Genomic DNA, 24,484 nt, shown 5'->3' with positions numbered 1-24,484 from the left:
CTGAATTGTCTCTGAACCACCTCAATAAGGCCTAGCATCATCCTAGCTAACACTGTCCTCTCTTGTGCAAATACACTTCCTTACAATTTACCTAACTGTGTTTATGTTGTATATGGTATGCTTTCTTGTAACCGAGTAGAATTTCCCTCTGGTGTCATTCATTCATTCATTCATTCATTTTCAGTTTTCATTGAATACCTCAGGTAGTTAATGAGAAGCATACTGAGAAAGCTAAAACTACATCCTTGTGGCAAAGGGATCTTCACAAGAGAAGTATTATGCTTTGAGTTGCATTGTGCAGGCCAAAACAATGCACTCCGCGTTGACCTCCTGTTATTTCTGTATTTTCCATATGTTCCGTGTTGACAATCACTAAATATATTCCCTGTGTCACACTGAGCTTTCACGTGTTACATTTTACCATGGTAAGTGCATGCAAATGACGTGGAAAAGCACTTGACTGCACTAGTAAGGCTTTATTTCTTGATTAGTTTCACAAACGTGTTACCTGTGGATCCTGTGGACAGTTTGCATTGCTTCTCATGTGTTGAAGCAGCCTAAACATAAATTAACTTAGTAGCATCACCAAACCACTAAATGTGACACCTCCAGCGCAAAACCCTATACAGTCATTGGACTGTTAACGTCATACATGGTCAAAAAAGGAGCGCTTTAATGCCACATTTTGGACCTTGTTCACTAATGCTCATTTTAGTGACCACACTCATAAGGATGCATTTGTTAAAGCTCACATATATGTGTGATCTACCAGTATTACTTTTCTCAGCACAACTCACACATGTACATTGCTTACAGGCTTAAATAAGGATCAATATTCATTAATTATTTGCATAAAGGAACATTATATTGTTCCTTACTGTGTGTTCTACAGCATATGACATCATGGTAAGAAGGTCAAGGTAAGAAATTACTATACATTATTATAAATTATCCTCATTTTTTTAAACTTCATTGTGCAACTATGATGACATTAAATGGGAAATGATTGCATATGCAATTTGTCACATTAAAGTTATGAAAAGAGTTGGCCTTGTAGTCTGCACAGTAAGGATTTCATTTCCATGAGGGGCCCTGCTCTTGTGCCCTTGATCAAGGTACTTAACCAGAAGGACATACAGTTGTTTACTAACAACTGCTTACAGCTTTTAAAAAAATGAAGAAAAATGAAGAATGAAGTATTAGGGCAACAGGTGATATAGAGCTGCTGCCTTTGGACATGAATAAAAAGCACATCCAGAAAATATTTTAAAAAGTGTATAAAAAGTTCAAAATTTCTACAGGAAGTTCCTCTTACTGGTAAATTCCACTTATTGGGAATGAATGCAGGATACTTTGGATGGTCTATGTTTTGGTGCAAGAAGAAAACTGAGTGCTGGGGAGTAGGAGAAGAAGAGAAAAGATAAGGGAAAACAAGTAAAAGACAGAGAAGAGACATACAGACATATCTGGTGTGATCTGTATTAATTCTTAAGCTTAATTGTACCTCATTACTGAAACTGCAAAGGACCTTAAATTCTCTGAAAAAGGTCAATTACAACAGAGTCTTTTCAGAGTAAGAAGAAAGCCATGAAAAGTCAAGCTGGAACCTTGATTTAATTTCACAGCTGAGCTACCAATGTGATTTTACAACACTACTTTCACCCTTGGTCGTACAGACTAATAAAGAATAATTTTAAACCTCCTTGGTAGATATGGTTCAGTTTCTTTAAATGTACCAAATAATGAACTACTAAATAAACAAGGTGGTGAACTGGAGTTCCAATTTTGGAATTTTACAACATATACACACACAGACTGAAACCCTTGTCCCAAGCAGGGTTGCGGTGAGCTGGAGCCAAACCCAGCAACACAGGGCGTAAGGCTGGAGGGGGAGGGGACACACCCAGGACGGGACGCCAGTCCATCGCAGGGCACCCCAAGCGGGGCTCGAACCCCAGACCCACCAGAGAGCAGGCACAGGCCAAACCCGCTGTGCCCCTTTTACAACATTACAAGTAAAAGAAATATAAGAATGTGTTTCGCATTCATAGGCTCCTCTCCATCTAGGCTGATTTAGGCACAATCTAACAGCTCATAAATGTATATATTCTTGAGGTTACATGCCATGGCCAGCTGTACATCTGTTTGTTATGAGGGGCTGGACAGGAACTAAAGCACCCTTCAGCCCTAGGAAAGCATGTGTCTCCGTTGCTTATTAGCCCCACTGTGGTTGTTATGATAACAGCAGATGCAGCAGTGACAGCAATAATCTCCATCAGTGAGAGGTGCCATAAGGCATGCCAATCACACATGCTTGCTTTCATATGCAAACCACAAAACCGGTAAATGATAATGAAGAATTACGTATCTCTCTGTTGTACACAAAAAATACCAGCGGATTGAAGTCGCTGTAGACTCTTATTACTGCACCACTTTTAATTAGCATGTTAGATCAGTGTTTACAGAGCAGGAGATGTTGGATCTCAGGCCAGAGGTTTGAAAGAGAAATCCTGCCAGACCACCACATGCTGCAGTGCTCACAACAGACTGACACCGAGAAAGTTCATGTGATCCTCCATGATGCCCCGTGGGAGAAACCTGACCCTCTGTCCATTACACCGCGTAGTGTGTTTGCATCCAAAAGGTCATGACAATGAGGACAGAGTATCCTAAGGTTCAATAGCTAGAGGCAGCTGAAGGTTCACAATTTTGCATTCCAATAATAATAATAATAATAATATTAATAATAATAATTCCTTTACAGAATACATTACTTTTATGCAACAACAACAACAAAAATAATAATAATAAAATAACATAAAAGGAAAGTATTCAGTAAAGGAATACAGAAAAAGAAATTGAATTTTAACATTTGTACGACTGCTAAGTTGACCATTACTTTGATTACATCCTACATTTAAGAGGCTCTCTTATGCAGAGAGATGTTCAAAAGACATACAGCAATACAACAATGGACATAAACAAAAGCAGTATCAACAGTGCTCACTTTAAGTAATTTGTTACCAGGAAATAGTGTATTTGAATATTGTCCCACACAGAGGTAATTTTAAGGCAAGTCGGTTTTAAATAATCATTTATTGCACTGCAACTATAATAGTTTTAATGTAATTTAAGATGGCTGTTTCAGCTATTTTGTGTTCGATTTTTAATGTATGTATCAAGGAAAGCTCTATCTGAAATAGTGCTCCAAAGGTCAAGGAATTTCACACGTCCTGGAGTGCAGCGCTGGGATTTTGTGAGGGTTTTGCACAAGGAAGAACACCCGCTGCAGTGACCCAATGAATAATGCATGTGAGAGGCCTCGTGAAAGCATGCAGATTATGTGGTGTGAAGCCACCACGCTGCAAGAGCCAGAATATGAGGTGATGTATTACAGGCTCCGAGGAGATTAGATTTAATAGGATTTCCATAGCGCTGCTCGGGCCTGAGGGTAAAGTCCTGAGCCCCTTTTCCAGTGCCCTTTGAGTAGATTAGTGCTTATTTATGTATGAAAAGTGTACTTCTCATTATAGTAGACTGGGTGCATTGCAAAACAGACTCCAAGCACAAAGACAATGGTATGAAGTCATGATGTGAGGAGGACTTCTTTGTAACGTGACATATAGGATGTCTGTGGGACGGTGACAGGTCAGTACTTGTGTTTCAAACAATGAAAGCCATGTTCAATGATACATGTTCTGCTGTGTTTTCAGGGACCCCGCTGGCACGGTGTCGATCTGGATTTTCTCTCAGGGGCCTTTTGATACATTAAGTTGCACGGCACACTATGGCGTGTCGGGTTAGGGAAGTAGCCAGGCGAGAGGTGGTACCTGCTGGATTTACAGGCTTTTTACCAAAACATAAAACAAACAGGGCAGGCATACCAGTGTAATCAAACATAAACATGCACTTGACTTTGCCGACAACAACACCACCAACACCACTACAGAGTCCCTTGTAGTCCTGCAGTCTTCCTTCTCTTTTCGTTCTTCCCATTTAAATACTTTAGCCGCTCTTGAGTCTTGTCTCACTATCACGTGCGACCTATAATCCAGGGGTGGGCATGCTAAAATGCACTTTTAAGTAACCCACACACACACACACACACACACACACACACACACACACACACACACACACACACACACACACACTGTCTGAAACCGCTAGTCCTAAGCAGGGTTTAGTCCCAAGCCTAACCCGGCAACACAGGGCGCAAGGCTGGAGGGGGAGGGACACACCCAGGACGGGACGCCAGTCCATCACAAGGCACCCCAAGCGGGACTCACACCCCAGACCCATCGGAGAGCAGGACCCAGCCAAAGCCTCTGCACCATCGCGCCCCCTCTTTTACTTTCACTGTTAATTTGCATGCGGGGTGCGGTGGCGCAGTGGGTTGGACCGCAGTCCTGCTCTCCCGTGGGTCTGGGGTTCGAGTCCTGCTTGGGGTGCCTTGCGACGGACTGGCGTCCCGTCCTGGGTGTGTCCCCTCCCCCTCTGGCCTTACGCCCTGTGTTACCGGGTAGGCTCTGGTTCCCCGTGACCCCGTATGGGACAAGCGGTTCTGAAAATGTGTGTGTGTGTTAATTTGCATACGCTAGCTACAGGAGTGACACCCAGTCTGGAACACTGACAATTGTTAACAATAAATTTATGCATAATTCATAATCCTCACTGTTAATTCTCTTGTTAAAGCCATGTTACAGCCAAGTTGTTAAAGCTGAAGGCTATGTGCTAGCGTACATATGTCACAGGTGGGTACTTTGGACACAGCTAAGACATCCTCACCACACTCCCTACAGCAAAACTTTAGTGGTGGACAGACAAGAAGATGTTTGCTTTCTGTCAGCTGGAGGTGTTGTGGAGAACTGTGAGAGACCTGCCCATATGTTGCCACAGGTGTCCATCGCTCCATCAGCATCCAGCCCCTACTCGCTTTTCGTGCTGTCGGGCAAGAAAAACCTGCTACTGAAAAACATCAGTAAAGAAAAAAAAATCAGATTTCCAAAGCAAAATTCCAGAATATCTCAGCTTCAGGTCAAATACTACACAAAGAAATACTTACCCTCTGGTTCGGCTGAACAACAGATTAGACATGTTGTACGAGAATAATACCCTGCCGAGGTATCCTGCCTATAGTATTACATTTTAAATCCTCTGCAGTTTGATTTCTCCATCTTTCCCAGCCTCTTAATCTTATTATCATTACTTTTCTTTACCAAGCACGTGCTGTGTGGTGTCATGAAGTGCACTTACGAGATTTTGATCACTTGTACGACTTGTGGTATTTGTAAATTTGGATACTCTAAGTCGGCGAGGCTTTACTTAGACAGCCGCATGCTCCGAATCCAATTTCACAGATCATGTTTCTTTTCCTTGTCCAGTTAGCGTACGAGTATGCTATGAAGTTCCTTCGGACAAAATGGCGATAGATCCTTGTGCGTATAAACGCTGCTAAAAGCTGAGGACCGCTAATTCTACGTTTCAAGAGTAACCAGCGGTTTTGATCGTCACTGTGGCTGTGCATACCAGAGAAAAACACCTCTTTCACTTTCCCTGGATGCTTTCTGTGTCACAGTCCCATCGCAGCACCCGACAGCAGGTAAAAAACCAACACGTGTGAAGGCCAAACAGTGCTTCTTCGTCCAGTCGGTTTTTGACTTTGTTGGTTTGCCAGATTTACAGTCAGTTGTTGAGCAGGGTGCATGCAAACACGGGCCTCCCTCCTATAATGTCGACCCTTTTGATGAGAATTAGGAATTATGAGCAAATATAATTTGTTGTATAAAATTTGCATAAGTTTTCGGGTCACATTTACAAGAGTCTCCTCAGGAGAACATTAAGTTCAATCAAAATATATGCCTTGATGGCCTCTCACCAGGTGAGGCAAGCAGCACCCCCACCCTCTGCCCCTACGTGGGGCTTGCCGTCTCCTGAACATCAGCTGTCTCGTAGGTGTGTGGCCAAGCATACGAGCAAATTAGAAATCTTGTTACTCATAATCATTAATAATAATGTGTACTAATGTAAAAAAAAAAAAAAAGTCAAACAGTGTAAAAGCTGAAAGGCCTTACTTTTTGTAAAAGTTGAAGTGATAAAAGGCATAGAATATTCTTGAAAGGCAATATCATTACAAATGACTGTGTGATTTTGATGCACTGTTCATTTATTGAAGAGCTCACTATGCTGAACTCTTCATGTTTGAAACGTGCAAGAAAGATAAGGCAACAGGTCAAAGAGCAGGTATGAAAGAGAGGTGAGGTTTGTTGTCCGTGTCATAAAGATGAGATTCCAAAAAAGGAAATACAAAACTAGGTAATGGGTAAAGCAGTGATAAGCGAAGACATATAACTAATAATTATTAATCACATTATTTGTGAACAGAATAAGTTGCCTCCTGAAGTCAATACATTCTATGGCAAGAAATTGTAACGTAAAATTAAATGCACTCTTAGTGTGGCATTTCCACTTTGATCCACCACAAACTATGAGACAGATGCGTCAGACATTTTTTTTCCAGCATCTCATGAAAACAAATGAGGATTTCAGGGCCCCAGGCAAAGCAAAAACAAATGTGTATTTGCATAATGTAAGGAATAAATGGCTCTGTAATCCATAATGCCCTGTCATTGCACCCCTGCCCTGAAAAGAAGGCAGGTCACTGGCTAAAAATAAGAAATCAGACATGTTAAAAGAGGAACAGCGAGAGGAGAGCCCAAAGAAGCCAAATTAAATCGCATTGCACCACTTCTAAATTTAACTATGTCCACCACAGAGGATAGTGCAACAAGACACACCAAGGGCCACAGCAGGTCCTGTTATATTTAGTGTGGGCTTCACCGAAACCCAGCACTACAGATACGTACTCCCTACATCTGATATGTATATATCTAATAGCTGCTTCTTTCCTTGTCCTTTTCAGTTGTTTCACAGTTCACGGTGGTTAAAGATACTGACGTGTAACTGATATTTTGCATTTTTGGCATGACCTCAAATGTTTCAGTAAATAAATGGGCGAAAAACGCATTTCTCGATACGAAGCACCTGCGCCAAAAACAATGTTAGTGCCGCTATATTTATCAGCAGAATATGTTGTGCTCCACTTCGGACGAAGGATCCTCCCGCTGTGTACTGTATTGTGATCTCATCAGAGCGTTATTGTGTTCACTCAGTAGGCTATAAATGTCCTTGGATTAGAGCAGCATGCCCTGGGAATTAGCTCAAATTTTAGAGCACCTGCTTATCATCTGAGGGGCAGCTGCAGTGATGCCTTCCTTCACCAAGGAAAGAAAGTGTCAGTGTGAAATCAGCCTGCATCTACAGAACTTAACCAGTTCTTTGCATAACTGTGCACTATGCTATCTGTTATTTCAGAACCGCTCGTCCCATACGGGGTCACGGGAAACCGGTGCCTAACCCGGCAACTCAGGGCGTAAGGCTGGAGGGGGAGGGGACATACCCAGGACAGGACGCCAGTCCATCGCAAGGCACCCCAAGCGGGACTCGACCCCCAGACCCACCAGAGGGCAGGACTGTGGTCCAACCCACTGCGCCACCACACCTCCTACTACCATCTGTTATAGTTTTAAAAAAACCCTATATGCAGCTACTTGTGCAATGTATACTGGTTCATGCCGTGGTATGTGAGAAATTGACTGTAGTCCAGAATCACGTGTCTGAATTGAGATGTTCTCCTCTGCTGGTGCAACGCACTTTTTGTGTTGTTCTCGGGGATGTGCGTTGTTTTCAAGTGCGTACTACAGACTGCCGGTAAGGGGCACTTTGTGAAAATAAAATCGAGAGGCCAACAATCAGGCATTCTGCCTCAGCTGGGATGCGAACCCGTGCCATGGGGAGGTGTGCGGACGTACACAATGCTGCCGTTGTGCACCGCAACAGTTGTACACTGGCTAAAATTCACGCCTCATTGCACTCAGCCCGCAATCTGCATGTCCGAGGTGCCCTTGCATGTCCGGAAGGATACAACGGTCTTTTGTTATCTGAACCGGAGTAAGTGTTCCTGAAGTCACGTGCATTGTTTAAGTTGAAGTGGTCTGGTCTGTCCGTGTGCCCCTTTTAGTATTCTGTGTGGCATTGCACACGTGCTTGGAGAAAATTCAGCTTAGCAAACACCATGATGAAAGGGATTCATAAAGTTCAAAGCACATATCTATGTAGTTTACAGTAACACAATCAATAAAGCAGATATAAATCTTAAGAAAAAGGATGGGGCCAAAGAACACACCCAATATATAGTGAGTGTAGGTTACCTGACTCCGATTGAATAACAACCTTTCTTTTTTCCAAAGCCATAAAGCAACACAGAAAAATTGCCCTAAATTATACTTAGCAGACACATTAAAGGTATATCTAGGATATGATGTGATTAAATATAAGTTGGTTAAATCAATAAACAATCATTACTGATCATTTCATCCTCTGCATCCAGTCAGCTCCGTACCTGAATTTTAAGCTTTATTAGAATTATAGTCAAAAGAAATTAGAAAGGATTGAAAGGGATGAAGAGCTTAAAAGTTTAGAAGTGAGAAAGGATTGAAAGCTTGGAAGTTCAATTCATGAAGAATTAAAAAAATGATTCACAGTTGTGCTATAGTCACACACACATTTTCGGAACCGCTAGTCCCATACGGGGTCGCGGGGAACCGGAGCCTACCCGGCAACACAGGGCGTAAAGCCGGAGGGGGAAGGGACACACCCAGGACGGGACGCCAGTCCGTCGCAAGGCACCCCAAGTGGGACTCGAACCCCAGACCTACCGGAGAGCAGGACCCGGTCCAACCCACTGCGCCACCGTGCCCTCCGTGTTATAGTAATTTCTTCCAAAATAGTATGCATGTCAACTGAGACAATTTCATGTAATAACTTTTACTCTACCAAACAGAATACATACAGATCCTTAGTAACACAATACCTTTCAAAATTTAGATCTCTCCAACTGACCAGAGGCAATGGTTAACCCTTGCACTGTGTTCCAGGCAGCTCTCTACTTAAGGTGTTTCTATACAAAATTGGGCGGCCTATTATAAAGCAGGTATAAAACATAGATTGTGACTTAATGTTGTTACACCTTTTAACCAACTTCATTCCTAGTCATTGTCACTATAAGGGTTAATGTATTTAAACCTCAACTATAAACCTTCAAGTGTAAACCTCATTTACCTAAAATTATACCACTTATGTCATAGTGTGTGTGAACTCCTGAATTTTAAATTCGATTATCTGGTCTTTATTTTATTCTACGGTTGGCCAGATCTGACCGGACACACCACAGATGTGCAAAATGGGAATAACACACATTCAACTAAATTGGTTATTGCTATTTTATGATGCCTAGGGTGGAGGATGTCATGATGATGTCAACTGGATAAAACGTTCCATATTTATGACAGATAAAAGCAGTAAATGGGTCATATTTGATCAGAACACAATCTGAGGGTTAAGAAAAAAGGAAAAAGCTTACATGTTGATTCTTTACTTCTAAACCAGCTTGATGAATAGCAGTGACACTACATATTTCTGAATCATACAGTGCATAGAGGAAAAGACTGTGGTGGACACCTGCTTACACATGTTCTGGCTTTACATTACTCCTGTTGGACAAATAGCTCACCGTGGAATTTCACCTGGCATTACAAGGCATGTAGGCTCTGAAAAACAACAAATGCAGCATCACCAACACCTCATCATCGGGATCCATCATGACTATTGCCTGGCATGCCTCACTGTGGGTGTCGATAACCACAAATCCCTCTTGATGGATCCTCAAGTGGCTCAGTAGGTTGAAAGGGCCTTCCTTGCACTCACAATTATGCGTTTGAGATTGCAGCGATGCTCTAGAGTGCATTATTAGCCGGGGCGTTTGAGTAGCATGACGGAAACGCATGACGGAGCTCAGCTTTGTGCAGGGTGTCAGATACCTGCGAGCTGCCAGCCGCCTGTAGAGAGAGTCCCTTGGCCTGATCCGAAGCCCCGTTGCGAGCGGCCAGCTGTCCGGCAGTGAGGAGAGAAGGCAGGGTTAGCAGGGCGTGAAACAGAGCTGCTGCTTAGGAGATGCGAAACAGGTGCTAAACAACACAGTGCATATATTGGATTGGAAAAGCCGGCAGCACAGAAATAATGTAAATTTCCGCTGAATAACGTGTTCCACTCTGTTCAATCCTACCGATATAGCTGATGGCATCTTTGGCTGCCGTAGGCTGGAGATCAGGGCCGCAGGACACGCACATGGTCTCAGATGCTTGGGACCTGCATGTGTAGCGGGATGGTTTTAATTCCAGTGCTGTTTGTGCTGAGATTGTGTTGTATGAACTCTGATTGCAGGCTCACTTTGGGAAGTCCTTTTAGAACTATAGGGAGGCACTTTTGTGTCCAGTTGCTTCGCTATGTTATATTAACGGGGAGCAGGACGTAATTTTCTTCCTTTTGCTCAATTTTTGTACAAATATGCGAGAGATTTTCTTTTGTACGTGGGGACTTGTTGAGGAGAAACACGGTATACCCCATCATTTTCCGTCCGTCTGAGCGGTCGGCACACGGTCCTGTCTGCGGACACACTTTACTTTCCCGTGTGCTTTATTTCTGCCTCCTCGTAGCGCCAACGTTGCGCTCGTTAACGAAGCGTATCGGTTAAAGGGCTCGTTCACACGAGCTTTCGTACCGGTTCGAGGACTTCTGCCAGGTACAGCGAGACTGCAGGGTAAAGTTAGCGTCAGCAAAGTAAGATACCGTACCGCGCTCAATTTTGGTAACGGACACGCTGCCGGAAACATGTTGACGTACCGAGTTCCGTTTCGGGAAACGCGGCGGGACGAACGTAACCGGTACGGATACTAGTTACTGAATGTCGTACGCGGTTGTCGACTTGCCGCGCACCTCGTCGTACCTGAGTGCTGTCCATCTTTCCATCTTGTGTCCACAATCAAGAGCACGAGAAGAGACTCGTGTGGACACTTTAAAGTCGACCTCCTGTAGCCGCGCTTGAGATCAGCTGTACGCTGTACGTACGCCTGTGTGACCGTGACCGTGGCCGTGACTGGTGCTGTGACTGTGGCTGCGACCGTGACCATGACCGTGGCCGTGGCTGTGCACTGCCTCTTTCTCATCTCTTTTCTTCGTCCTACAGGCCTCTTTGTCTTGTGGTCCTTTTTGTGTGAAAATCCGCTATACCATCCACTCACGTTATCTGAAGAAGGTATTTTTCTACAGTTTTACTATAGTGTCAGTTACTGTGTCGATAATCCTGCGCGGGAAGGAAGAGGTGGCTGTGTCTGTGAACACACACGAGAGCAAGTGTGTGTACTGTACGGCTGTGACCGCCTGCTTGCCTGACGCTCAAATCTCATATTGCAGCAAGAGATTTGCAGAATAAATAGACCAATCCAACATTTGTGTGCAACTGCCCTTCTTTAAACTCTGGCTACACATGCCCAATTGCTCTGGCTGCTTGCTGACCCAATGAACCTCACACTGGGAGAAGCCCAAGTCATTTGTTTCCATGCACAACATTCACTACTGAGCAGAGTTGGGACACCGAGGGAGCTGCCCTTTTCTATGCAATCACACTTTGACTTCAGAGAAAGGCTCACATGTGGCACCGCTTGTTTAACCTTTGTCCAACAAAGACCTTCAGTCTCATAGAATTCATTGAGAGACCACTAACCAACCAACTAATTTCAATAACTGCTTGTCCCGAGCGGGGTCACGGCAAGTTGGAACCTATTCCAGAGACATCGGGCGCAAGGTTGAAGGGCCACACCCCGGACGGGACGCCAGTCCATCGCAGGGCCACAACTAGGTACCCAGGCACACAGCTGGGCGAAGGTACTGGAGCAATTGCAGGGTAAATACCTTGCTCAAGGGCACTACAGCCAGAGGCGGTGATCAAACCGACTTCTGGAGCGAAAGGCAGCCACTCCAACCACGATGCCACCAGCCGCCCTGAGAGACCACTAGATGATAGAAAACATATCTGTTCAATTTTCTCTGATATTTCTAGAAGCAAAAGACAGAAGCATGAACTGACATTTACACAATGTTTCAAGGCACAGATTTATGTAACCTTGGGGTTGCTGATTCAAATTGACCAAAGGGCCCTGCTATAGCACTGTTGAGCTGGAATTTCTCCACTGAAATAAACAGCTTTATAAATGGATTTATTTATGTCACTCTAAATGAAACAATAAATAAAAATGAAGTACACACACATTGTCTGAACCCGCTTGTCCCATATGGGGTCGCAGGGAACCGGAGCCTACCCGGCAACACATGGCGTAAGGCCGGAGGGGGAGGGGACGCACCCAGGACAGGACGCCAGTCCGTCGCAAGGCACCCCAAGCGGGACTTGAACCCTAGACCCACTGCGCCACCGCACCCCCCACAAAAATGAAGTAATTCACCCCCAAATGTATTTATCTGATTTTCTTGTTGCTATAAAGCTGTTCAGTCCTTTTTTTTCTTTTTTTTTGTTGCTTTTTTCAATAGTGCTGTATTAGACGAGCACGTGAAGAAAGAGATATTTTGGCTGGAATTAACATTAATTGCATATAGATACCTCAGATTTTATGCCATATCAGCATTTTAGCGTTGCAATAGTGACATTCCCTGGGTCTGAGCGCTTACAAAGTTCAGCCTGGCAGTTGGGAAAGCGAGACATGACTTGACCGTCACCAAGGCAACACTGCAAGGTGAAAGGGGACATGGAAAGAATTTACTGAGAACCTGGCTGATTACGACAGCTCACAATTTGCAAGAACCAATTAATTTTTCTAGTTTTGAAGGAGAGCCGTTTAGCCGGAGTTTCTGTTCAAAACACTTTGCTTACACGTGTCTTAATATTGGGGGGTGCGGTGGTGCGGTGGGTTGGACCGCAGTCCTGCTCTCCGGTGGGTCTGGGGTTCAAGTCCCGCTTGGGGTGCCTTGCGGCGGACTGGCGTCCCGTCCTGGGTGTGTCCCCTTCCCCCTCTGGCCTTACGCCTTGTGTTGCCAGGTAGGCTCTGGTTCCCCGTGACCCCGTAAGGGACAAGCGGTTCTGAAAATGTGTGTGTGTGTGTGTGTGTGTGTGTGTGTGTGTGTGTGTGTGTGTGTGTGTGTGTGTGTGTGTGTGTGTGTGTGTGTGTGTGTGTGTGTGTGTGTGTGTGTGTGTGTGTGTGTGTGTGTCTTAATATTGATCAAAGTGCAACACGGCTGTAACAGACTCACCTTGCACAGCAGCACTTAGGAGATGAAGGTTGTGGCCCAGTTAACTGTTATTTCCTGTCTGCTTTCACTGGTATCTGGTGTCCTGGCTGCCAGGGCTCTCAATGGCCAGCAAGTTAAATGAGTCACACACAAATCACAGCAGAAAAGTAGCTACCTGTGTGTATGTCTGAATCCCACCTCCCTCTGTGACCCTTGAGCAAAGCCCTTAACCTGAATCAATACGGTAAAAGTTACTCTGCTGTATTGATGGGTAAATCACTCTAAGCAGCTGAACATTGTCAGTTGCTTTGTAGAAAACCTCAGATAAATGAACAAATGTAAATGTGTTTTTTTTGCACGTACTCATACGGCAGTTCAGTACACGGACTCGTGAGCTGTCGGCTAAAGTCCAGTTACTGCACTATTGATCAGCATATTCAGCCTGAGCTGCTCCGTTTCAGCCAGCCAGCTGTCTAGGGGGCACAATGATATGCGTTGGATGAAAATGCAAGATAATGAAGAACAACAAAAATCACTATCAGGATTCTTCGGGATCATTTTTTTAAACAAAATGTAGTGCCTTTACAAACACTGTTGTGAACTCTAGAAATGTCCATGCAAAAAGTATCTGCAAAAGCTGCATGTGAACACACAGACCCGGCTGCTGGGGTGCAACAGCATTATAAAGGTTCATTGTGCCATCTCTTTATTTACAAAAAAAGTTGCTATCAGGTGCCAGTGAAAGAAGCTCCTGTGGTTCGGGGGCAAAATTGTTCGATTGCATAAAGACTTGGTAACTCAGACAACAGATTATTTCAGTGTGAACACTAGGGAACTCAGCACACTCTACCATATCACATATAATGCTAATTTTTGTTTACAATGTCTAAGTAAATCACAGAAAGTATATCTTACCATGGTTGATGCTCATCTCTCCAGCAGGACCAGATCTGATCTCTGGTCTCTAATAATCGTTAAAGGTCCTGCACAGTCATTTTCAACCACATCTGAAATTTGTTTTCATGAGAACTTTTGAGCAAACTGCAACCTATTTTGCTGCCTGGGGCCTGGCTGTCATATTCTGTCACATGCACAATGGGCACAATGAATGTAAATGAGACCACATTCAGAGGAGTGTACAAAAACATTTATCGCTCTGCTCTGGAATTTTTCAGGAGGATGTTTCAAAATGAATAGTTAAATTAAATTATAACCACTGGCTGACTTTCAGAGATGGCATATGGGCATTGTGTAGGACCTTTAACACAGAAATACAGCTTTTAACAATCAGGAATTTATAGGACTTCTGGCAACTAGCGATCAGTGATCACTGAATAGACGCATATAACTCAGGAGCCGGCAAAGGTTCAGCGAGCGACATGCTCATAGTGAAAACTTCAGACATGAAGCCGACCCAGGTACAAACACTGTAAACAGAGCACCGGCAACAGCAACTACACAAGCTAGACTTTTCTGCATGAACACTGCAGATACAAGTTCACCAGTGAGCTCAACAATGACGTTCTCTCTTTTCTGAAGTAAGACTCTCGGTCATAGAAGAGTTCGCTAGGCCCACCCGGTCCCACCCTAAATTCTCCATACATTTATATAATACAGAGTGGTTTACACTACTATGGTCTGTACACAAGTTGCCCTTTGATGTCATGACCGTGTTTGAGTGTCACAGTCAGGCACTCCGGCAGCAACTGAATAAGAGATGAGTGGACAGGAGAACTCTGTCAACAGGCAGCAAAATGTCAGTGATGTTTGTTCAAAAACAAAGAGTCTGTGAAGCCCATTGGGGTGTATGGGAGTGTCAGAAGCAAAGCCTCAAAAATTTTAAAGAGAAGTTAAGAAAACGTCTCTTCAAAAAACAGAGCACAGACTGTTGGGTCCAAGGCTGATGGGCTTGCACAAGGGGCTCCGCTCCTGCACTCTCAGTCATTCGTCTGTCTGGCTTTTCAGACTTTTGAGAAACTCTCCTTGAGTGAACTTTTTTGATTTAAAAAAAAAAAACTGTACTTCCGAGGATATTATCACATTTTTGACAAATTCCCCTTTAGAGAATTTTATCAGATCCTTGACAGTACCCTGAAGGTGATATTATGGAAATCAACAGTTTTTCCCTCTTGTCCTTTAGTATACAGACCCCCTTGTGCTAGTGGGGGGGGGGGGTGGTCTTCTGTCTGGGGTCCCTGTCCCACAGTTTGCAACTTCAAAGGTGTGAGGATGTGGAGAAGCACAGCTTCAGGGTGTAGGGGTTGGAGCCGTCTGAAAAAGACACAGCAACGAGGGTCAAACGGAAGATAAATGATGGGCCGACCAAAATCTTATCCTTAACTTCCTCAACAGAAGGTCAAAGGGCTGAACATCAGGGTCCTATGAATGGCAATTTAGATACTGAGAAACAATGTGGATAAATGTTACCGTTCTTCACAGAAAATATAGCATTTTCCCTCTCCTATTTTAAACGAAATTATGGTTTGAGCAATACTGTTTTAATAAACACAAACTTACAGGTACCATATGCTGCCATTATTTTTGTAAACTGAATATTACAAGTATTCCCGACACATCTAAACAGTGCATATCAACAGCCAGAAAATTTGCAATTCAATGTGTTTGAAGTTTATGTGTTAAAAGTAATAAAAGTAATATATTGTTTTTATTGTATATATTATACACACACACACACACATTTTCTGAACCGCTTGTCCCATACGGGGTGACGGGGAACCGGAGCCTACCCGGCAACACAGGGCATAAGGCCGGAGGGGGAGGGGACACACCCAGGACGGGACGCCAGTCCGTCGCAAGGCACCCCAAGTGGAACTCGAACCCCAGACCCACCGAAGAGCAGGACCCGGTCCAACCCACCGCGCCACCGCGCCCCCCGTATGTATATATTATAAAATAGTGTAATATATCATTGCAATACATTGTAATATATTATTCTTTTATGTAGCACCATGGTCCTGGAGGACCGTTGCTTTGTTTCACTGTATACTGTACCAGCTGCATACGGTTGAAATGACAATAAAGCCACTTTGACTTTGAAAAGGCAGTTTTTGAACACCATGGAACCCACTGGGACACAAGACAGCCCTACCAAACAACTGCAGCTTTGGAGCAACACCTTACATTTCAAGAGGAAGTCTAAGGTGTCCTCACAGCATTAAATCAGGTGGGCACACTACATTAATGTCTCTTAATACAATACCGACAAACATCTGGGGAAACAATGAAATCCACCACATACACCAGGCATTTCCAAAGAAATAATTTGTAAACTCATCTATGTTGCTGTGACCCAATGCTGTCTGTAAAAAAATGAAAAAGAAAAAGAAACATACACCATGGAACCATTTGGAAAGTTTAGTTTTGTGCACCTTTGAAACAGTGTGCTGCGCTAGTCTTTAAGTAGTTTGCGGGAGGAAGGAAGCTCATATTGTCACATGCAGTGTGTAAGGTGGATGCCCTGTTTTCAGGCACAAAAAAGGTCCTCTCTCCTGCTCTGAAACTGGAGTGCCACTCGAAACTGACTTTAGTAATAAAGGATTAGAGGCTGTTCTTCAGGGGCACTTGAGTACACATCGCCTTCCATAATGTAAACAGGGCAAACCGTTCATGCATAAAAAATGAAATAGGTCATGGCGTCATTAAAACTCGCAAGGAGCAGCTCAGTCTCCAAGCGGGGGCCTGTTTACACAGCCATTTAAGCATTTCTCTCAAGTTCAAATTAGAATGAGGGACCGTAGGAAACCATCCATAAAATACACCAATATTAATAAATACCTTTAACAAACTTGAAGTGTATTCATCACTGTTTACTTGCTTTAAGTATAATGGATACACAACCACTTCCACATTATTTTTAATTACATTTAATTCATTTATCTGTTCTCAAATGTTCATCTTGTGCAGGAAATAGAGGTTTAACCTTGTCCAGGCCGAAAGGCTGTGTCCTCGTAACCACAGCATAATATGCATCTATGAACCCTTGTTGTGCCAGCTCTTGCTCGTTGGTAGGGCTTTAAGTGGTTGAAAATTATTGGACGAGGTTGGCCCAAATCAGGCCTAATTATATTTTAATAAGTGACTAATTACCCTGTTTATTTTGCGGATGAAAACTTTTCACCTTTCTTTTCCTCTCAGGCTCTGTTCATGTGCTACTAGAACTGACAAAAAAGCTAAGATCAAGTTTAATGTGAAAAAATTTCAAAATAGAGGAAACTGGAAAAAAGGCAAATACTTTCTTACAACATCATATGTCTAAACTGCTTATTTAAAATGGTCTTATTGTGAATAATGAAGGAAGTCCTGATCTGGAAGCTCATAAGTTATATATACGAAATATAAAGCTGGTTTGGCATTTACATTTTAAGGTCCTGCTACAAATATTATTCTGTTTAACTTGGTGGCAGATTTGCAGACGTGCATAAAGTCAGAAACTGAAATTATACTCCATTCAGTCAACGCACAGCTACATCACATACATCAACACTACATATATTCATTCAGCAGACATTTTTCTCCAAAGCAGCTTACAATGTTGAGTTACTGATTTACCCATATATACAGCTGGGTCATTTTACTGGAGCAATTTCGGGTAAGTACCTTGCTCAAGGGTACTTCAGCTGAAGGTGTGATTCAAACCTGTGACTTTTGGGTCCAAAGGCAGCAGTTCTAATCCCTGCCATTTATGCATTTTCAAAATGCATAAATGTGAAGGTAAATGCAAGAACTCAATCCTTGTGCCCAAAGTAACATACACACAAAGAGGTAAAGCAAGCCTTGACATCTTCAAGTTCTCATCTGAAGAGGGTGCGAGATGTGCTCCCAGGCTAGGAAGTTACATCCTTGGCTGCGTGAACGCCGCCTGCAGGCCTTTGGGAAAGGGATGGAATGTACAATACGCTTACTTGGTATTCTGATCTGGTAATGGTTGAGGACGGTCAGGACCTCCACAGCGTGTGTTTTGCTGTCAAACTCCAGTAGGCCTGAGATGGTTTTGGAGCAGGCTGTGGGGAAAGGAAGAGAACAAGCATCAGCATGCACAAACGACACAAAACACCCTCGCTCCTCACCTGGGAAAGTTTTCTTTCTCTTGCAGCTGCACGAGGTGAACAACATGACAAATTTCCAAGATTAGAAAGCAAAACATATAATTTAATGTGCTATTTAAGAGAACTTACGTTTGGCATCAAATACTTTGTACTTGATGAACCCTGGTACATCATGTTCTGTACATAACTGGAAAAAAGCAGAAGTATATTTTCAAAATGTTACCCTGTTAAGGTTTCCAAAAGGGAAATCTAAACAGTGGCGCTGTTATGTTTTCATACATATGTAAAGAAAAACTAGTCTGTTCAGCACATTATTTTTTCTTATTTGTTCTATTATTCGTATAGTTCTAAGAAGTCTAAACATGCGCTCAGTTTGCAATCTGCATTTCAAACCAGGATCAACACATTACAGTAAAAAAAAATGAGGCTGTAAAGATGGTCTGATATTAGATACATAAAGGTACTGCATGTATGTTAATTGTTTGGGAGTGACATTAATGTTACGCTGTTAAAAATGAGAAAATCAGGATAACATTAAAGACCTAACAACCTGCAAGTGATGGTAAAAAAACTATACCTGACATAGTAAACTGAATTGTGGTGAATCTCTGAGCAGAAAAATATGGTTCCCATACTTTTGCTGCACGGCCCCCAATAATTATCGATTTGCTGATACATTTGAAAAAACTCATACGAGAACCTCTCTGTCCGTAATTAGAACCAAGGCTCGGTCTAAATCATCATGACCCACAGACATGCCAACAGTTTTGTATCTCCCATGGCACAATGTCCCCACCCTCTGTAGCTCCTCCTCTGTGACGCAGGGGGGCACGTTGTAGAAGTGCAGCACGCAGGAGGGCGGCTGGATGATGTTTTTGGATGCCTGGCCAGCGCTGGTGAAGCGGTTATTTCGGGTCATGGCGAAGTCCTTGTAGCTGCTGGTGCCGTCTTCCAGTTCGAACACCTGGCTGGGGATCACAGCGTGCTGCTTGGAGACACTGAAGGGGAACATGTGGGAGGGAGATGAATGAGCCTCCGTGTGCTGATCTGGTTGTTATTACTGGTACTACTCAAGACCACGACACATCCATACACATCTTGCCAGGTCTCAGAGTCCCAGTGGGGAACGGGGCTAAAAAAAGGGAGATGGGCCACATCCATACACTGTTTTGAATATAAGACTCACCTAAATCAGTGCTTTTCCACCCTGGTCTGCACACCCCCCCATTTATGCTGTTTTTCTCTAGGTGAACTCTTAATTACTTTAACTGCTTTGTTGATTTAAATGGTTTCGATTAAATGCGCTGCCCGATTCAAATAACATTAATGCACTGAGAACTGACACTCTTTTAAATTGTATTGAACTGAAAGTGAATTAAAATTTCACGAGGTTTACGAACAATCAAATACACACACACACACACACAATGTCCACAACCAGTTGTCCCGAGCGTGGTCGGGGCAAGCTGGAGCCTAACCCGGCAACACGGGGCGCAAAGGAACACACCCAGGACAGGACGGCAGTCCGCCACAAGACATCCCAAGCAGGACTTGAACCCCAGGGCCACCACAGAGCAGGCCCCGGCCAAACCCACCGTGCCCCCGTGCTCCTGCGCCCCCCCAGCAATCAAATGAATGAAACAAATTTTACTCAACAAATGTACTTCTAACAATTTTCTTACACCCGCACAAGTGTGTGGAAAAACATTTACTCCAACAAAGTTTCACGTGTGTGATTCTCGGCAAAAAAGACTGGCTAATTTGAGGCAAATTAAAAGCACAGACAGGATACCCCCAGGAACAGAGCTGGAAATCTCTGCATGTAAGTAAGAAGGTGCCATTAGTAACCCGATAGCGGTATGAACAAGAGCATGAGCCAAATGGCAGTAATGGCAGTAATGGCAGTCAAATCGGAGTGTGAAGCAAACAGCTGCATCAGCACTGAAGTACAGCGCGAACCGAGGCCATAATAAACATAGAAGGCAGGTTGCTAACGTAACACAAGTCATCTAACAGCGAACGAGAGTGTGAACTGTGGTGAAGTATGAGAGTATGAACCACAGAGGTGGTGAATGAATGCGGAGAGAAACAGGTAGTATGAGCAATGAACGACACACACACACACACACACTGTCTGAAACTGCTTGCAGCAGGCAGTGCTGGTGCCTCGCAGCTCATGGACCGTAGTTTTGAATCTGGACTCCTTGAATCAATTCCCATGCAGTCTAAATGGAGTTTGAATGTTTTCTCCATGTTTCTGTGGGATTCTTCACACAGACCAAAGACACGTCCACAGAAGGCAACAGCAAACCATTTCCGAACCCTCCCTCACCTTGGAAACCATGCGAGGAGTCGCTGAGAGTCGACTTCCGTTCAACCGCTCTTAACCTTACCTCATTAAAGCAACTGTGATGTCAAGCGGTCCAAAATTATTGGTGACAATGAAGAAAGGTACAAACTGAACAATTCAGTTTGAGAGACATTTTTAGCCATTTATTAATGTAGGTATTAGTCTTTCATTGTATATAAAGTTCCCTTCCCAGCAAGGTGACTTGACGTGAAACAACACGGAACATTATTTTGGATGCATAAGTGATAAGAAACCAGGTCAAAATAAACACCAAAGTTTTCCTACTCTACTCACACACACTGTCTGAACCGCTTGTCCCAGATGGGGGTCGCGGGGAACCAGAGCCTAACCCGGCAACACAAGGCATAAGGCTGGAGGGGGAGGGTACACACCCAGGATGGGACGCCAGTCCGTCACAAGGCACCATAAGCGGGACTCGAACCCCAGACCCACCGGAAAGCAGGACCCGGTCCAACCCACTGCACCACCGCACCTGCCTCCTACTCTACTCTACTCTACTCTACTCTACTCTACTCTGAAATAAACCACTTGATTTCAAGTACGAGCATGCAAATGTATTGCAGTGGGCGACTAGAATGAATCACAGAAATCATAGGGAAGGAAACTGACACATGACACTGGGAAGCTGCAATGGAGCCACAGGCAAGGGGTGATGGGTGTAGTGGAAATCAGTGGGACAATGAATCAATCAATGGGTGGTGAGAAAAGTGAGGCAGTAGGCACAACGAGATCAGTCCACCTGGGAATGGGCACGAAGAGGACAGCACAAGGATGGGGCAAGTAGAAGCCAGACAGCAGCCACATGTAACATAGGTAGTTAACAACTGAAGTGGCAGTGTGGGCAGAACACCATCAGTTTTGCAAAAAAAAAAAAAAAAAAAAACAAGTTAGAACTTGAAGGTTAGCAGGAAATTATTTTCGTTATATGTAACTGACAGCTGGGCGTAGAAAGGGGTCTGGTATAACACTTCCCTCCTGGAAATTCGTTACATTTACATTTATTTAGCAGATGCTTTTGTCCAAAGCAACTTCCAGTGAACTCTATGTAGTGTTATCGGCCCACACACCTTATTCACCAAGGTGACTTACACTCCTTACGATGGGACACGCATTCAATACATCAGTGAAACACACACTCTCTCTCTCTGTTACTGACACACTATGGGTGAACATGAACAGCATGTCTTTGGACTGTGGGAGGAAACCAGAGCACCTGGAGGAAATCCACGCAGACACGGGGAGAACATGCAAACTCACTCCACACAGACTAACAGGGATCAAACCCACGTCCTCTCGCACCACCCAGCTGCTGTGAGACAGCGGCGCTACTCGCTGTGCCACCGTGCCACCCATCATTATTTCACAACTCCAGCAATAATGCTGCACAGACAACGTCTGGATGTCCATGATCAAAAAGAAAGCTAGAAGCACTCACCAGACGCTGAGCCGCTTGCTGAAAACTTTGATGCTGTTGAGGTGTGTGATGGCTCTGTCCACCGCATACTCATCTCCCATCTCCACGAGCGCAGTGCCCGGAACGCTCTTCATGAACTTCACCTGCAGGGCCACAACACCCCCTCATCACCATTTTAAATGTTAAGCAGATTAGGAGACTCCAGCTACTGCACCATGTAAAGACCTTAAGGTTTCTGGTTCAATCTGCCAGAGTCCTCCCACAGTATACATGAAGCATGTCCATAATCTAAATAGTTGCATTAAAAAAATGTAAATCACTCTGGATGCAGGCAACAGACAAACAAAATAATAATAACAGTAACAAAACATTACGAAATACTTTCTAGCCATGATTTAAAACTGCTTGTCCAGTGCAGGGCAGCAGTGAGCCTGGGCTTATATTGAAGCGGAGGGTGTGATTTAGGGTACACCCAAAACAGGACAACAGTCAATCACAAGGCAATCACACACACACACACACTCTTTCAGTGTGAGGAAACCCTCACATCCACAGGAGGAACATGCAAGACTGAACCGTGCTCAAATCCACATCTAAAGTCAAAGCCCATAAGTCGTGCAGCACCAGCACTACTTGCTGTGCTATTGTGCCACTCAAAGAAAGTACTACTATATTTAAGCATAGAAGTTTGCGGGAAAAGCACCAGTATGAATTGTAAAGAGAATTAATTTTCGTTAACTAGTTAAAAATCAGAGGAATAAGCTGGTATGAAAACCATCAAACACACACACGGGAACCGACACCCAGAGCGTCGACTCTCCTGACCTTCTCGATGTTTCCGTAGAGACAGAAGAGGTTGAAGACGCGAGTGCAGTTCATCTTGGAGGGGTGAAGACCGCTCACCATGGCGACGGAGCTGGAGGAATGACTGATGTAGGAGGAGGCCTGCGGCAGAGGGTAGGCCACCACCTCGGGAACCTCATGAGAGCTCCTCTTGTACCGACTTTTGCCAGGCAATGGCAGCAGAGGGCAGTGTGAACCTGGTAAACAGGGAACGTGAAGGTGCGGCTGACGAGCTGCTTGGGGCTCCCAGAGCACACGGTTATACATCATTTCCTACCTTGATGCACACAGGCTTTGGACACTGTGCGCATCACATGTTTCTTACAGTAATGCTTACTTTAATTTTCTCGCAAAGCCTCTCTCAGCTTCAGTATCTGTTGTTGCAAACCCTAATTTTTTTTTGCAAGAAACCGGACGATAGCTAAGCGGGAGACTCACCGTAGCCGTTATCGCTGAAAGAAGAAGGGTGTTCCCCGAGAATCGCCTGCCGTTGTCGCCCCTTTCCCTGCTCTGAAAAAAACCCACATCCATTTCAAAATAAGTGCACATAAAACAAAGGGTAATGAGCACAACGCTGATCACAGAGCTGCGGTAAACAGCGGCGGTAAACACATAAATAAGAATTGGAAGCAGGTACACAGTGTGCGCTGTCAGGGCTATAAAGTTACACTAAGGGATGCGAGCTGAGGGGAAACAAAAGTCTAAAGTAAATGCTTCCTGATGTTTCATACTGACTTCCCGCCGTGTCCATCAGCCATCTGTCTTACAGAGAGACGCACGGGAGACACACGCTACGATTGAACAGTCACTGTTACAGCTTGGGAAAGACGATGACCCACATAACACAAATTATTGAGATCGCACAGTTTGCAAACTCAGTCCTTTTAAGATAAACTGGGGAAAAGAATCAGAACTAATAAAACCGCATGTTTGGCCCAGGTTTTCAAAAGCAACTTACTGTGTTTTCCTTTACCCAAATAAAAAAAATCTCTGAACTCATGAAAAAAAAAAATGTCTTCTGTAACTAAGATAACAACAATAATCACAGCCAAAAAAATCAAAGACCTGTGCTGATGCTGCACTATAACTAATACAGGTAATTTAATGTCAAAAGCAAGATGCAGCAGTTTTAAGTGAAGCGTTAATGTGGCGATGGGAAACTATAAAAAGAATTTCATTGAATTGGATACATTAGGGGATGCATTTTCTCCTTGTGTTACATAGTGGGGGTAAAATTTTACCTGCATTTATACCATTATTGTCAACTGATGCCCTTTAATGTGACCCCTGCATAACTGACATGGGTGGTGGGATGGGAGGACTTGTCCTTCACTGATCCATCATTGGTACGACACATGCATAGGCTTGAGCAGGACCTGACGCAGGCCACGCTGTTTCCCGTCTGTCACTCGACAGCTTGCCAGGAAGTCGCGCGGAACGGTACTAATTACTACAATGGCAACGGCTAATGATAGGAACATGTGGGAGGGATACTTAGTGTGAAGTCATGAGAAGTGATATGATTCAGAGGTTGCAGCACGTGGATATGACATCATGTTGGAGTAGAGCAACACCATCAAAAGTATTATTAGG

The 24,484-nt window shown here is 44.0% G+C and overlaps 1 protein-coding gene across 1 annotated transcript in view; it reads right to left on the bottom strand.

Moving 5' to 3' along the window:
* Window positions 1-14,973: 14,973 nt before the first annotated feature.
* The window catches only part of LOC108933779 (heterogeneous nuclear ribonucleoprotein L-like), a 44,229-nt gene continuing 34,718 nt past the window's right edge, over window positions 14,974-24,484 (bottom strand). Inside the window, exons 7-13 of the mRNA XM_029259064.1 lie at window positions 23,330-23,401; window positions 22,874-23,088; window positions 22,070-22,191; window positions 19,060-19,261; window positions 18,393-18,450; window positions 18,120-18,218; window positions 14,974-15,468 (exon numbers count right to left, since the gene is read on the bottom strand). Coding sequence (XP_029114897.1) covers window positions 15,413-15,468; window positions 18,120-18,218; window positions 18,393-18,450; window positions 19,060-19,261; window positions 22,070-22,191; window positions 22,874-23,088; window positions 23,330-23,401 — 824 coding nt within the window. The 3' untranslated portion in view covers window positions 14,974-15,412. The remainder of the gene's footprint in view (window positions 15,469-18,119; window positions 18,219-18,392; window positions 18,451-19,059; window positions 19,262-22,069; window positions 22,192-22,873; window positions 23,089-23,329; window positions 23,402-24,484) is intronic.

Source organism: Scleropages formosus, chromosome 16 (genome assembly GCF_900964775.1).
Source record: "Scleropages formosus chromosome 16, fSclFor1.1, whole genome shotgun sequence".
Taxonomy (NCBI): domain Eukaryota; kingdom Metazoa; phylum Chordata; class Actinopteri; order Osteoglossiformes; family Osteoglossidae; genus Scleropages; species Scleropages formosus.
Note: the sequence above shows the minus strand (reverse complement) of the source record. Positions and strands in the feature narration are given on the sequence as shown.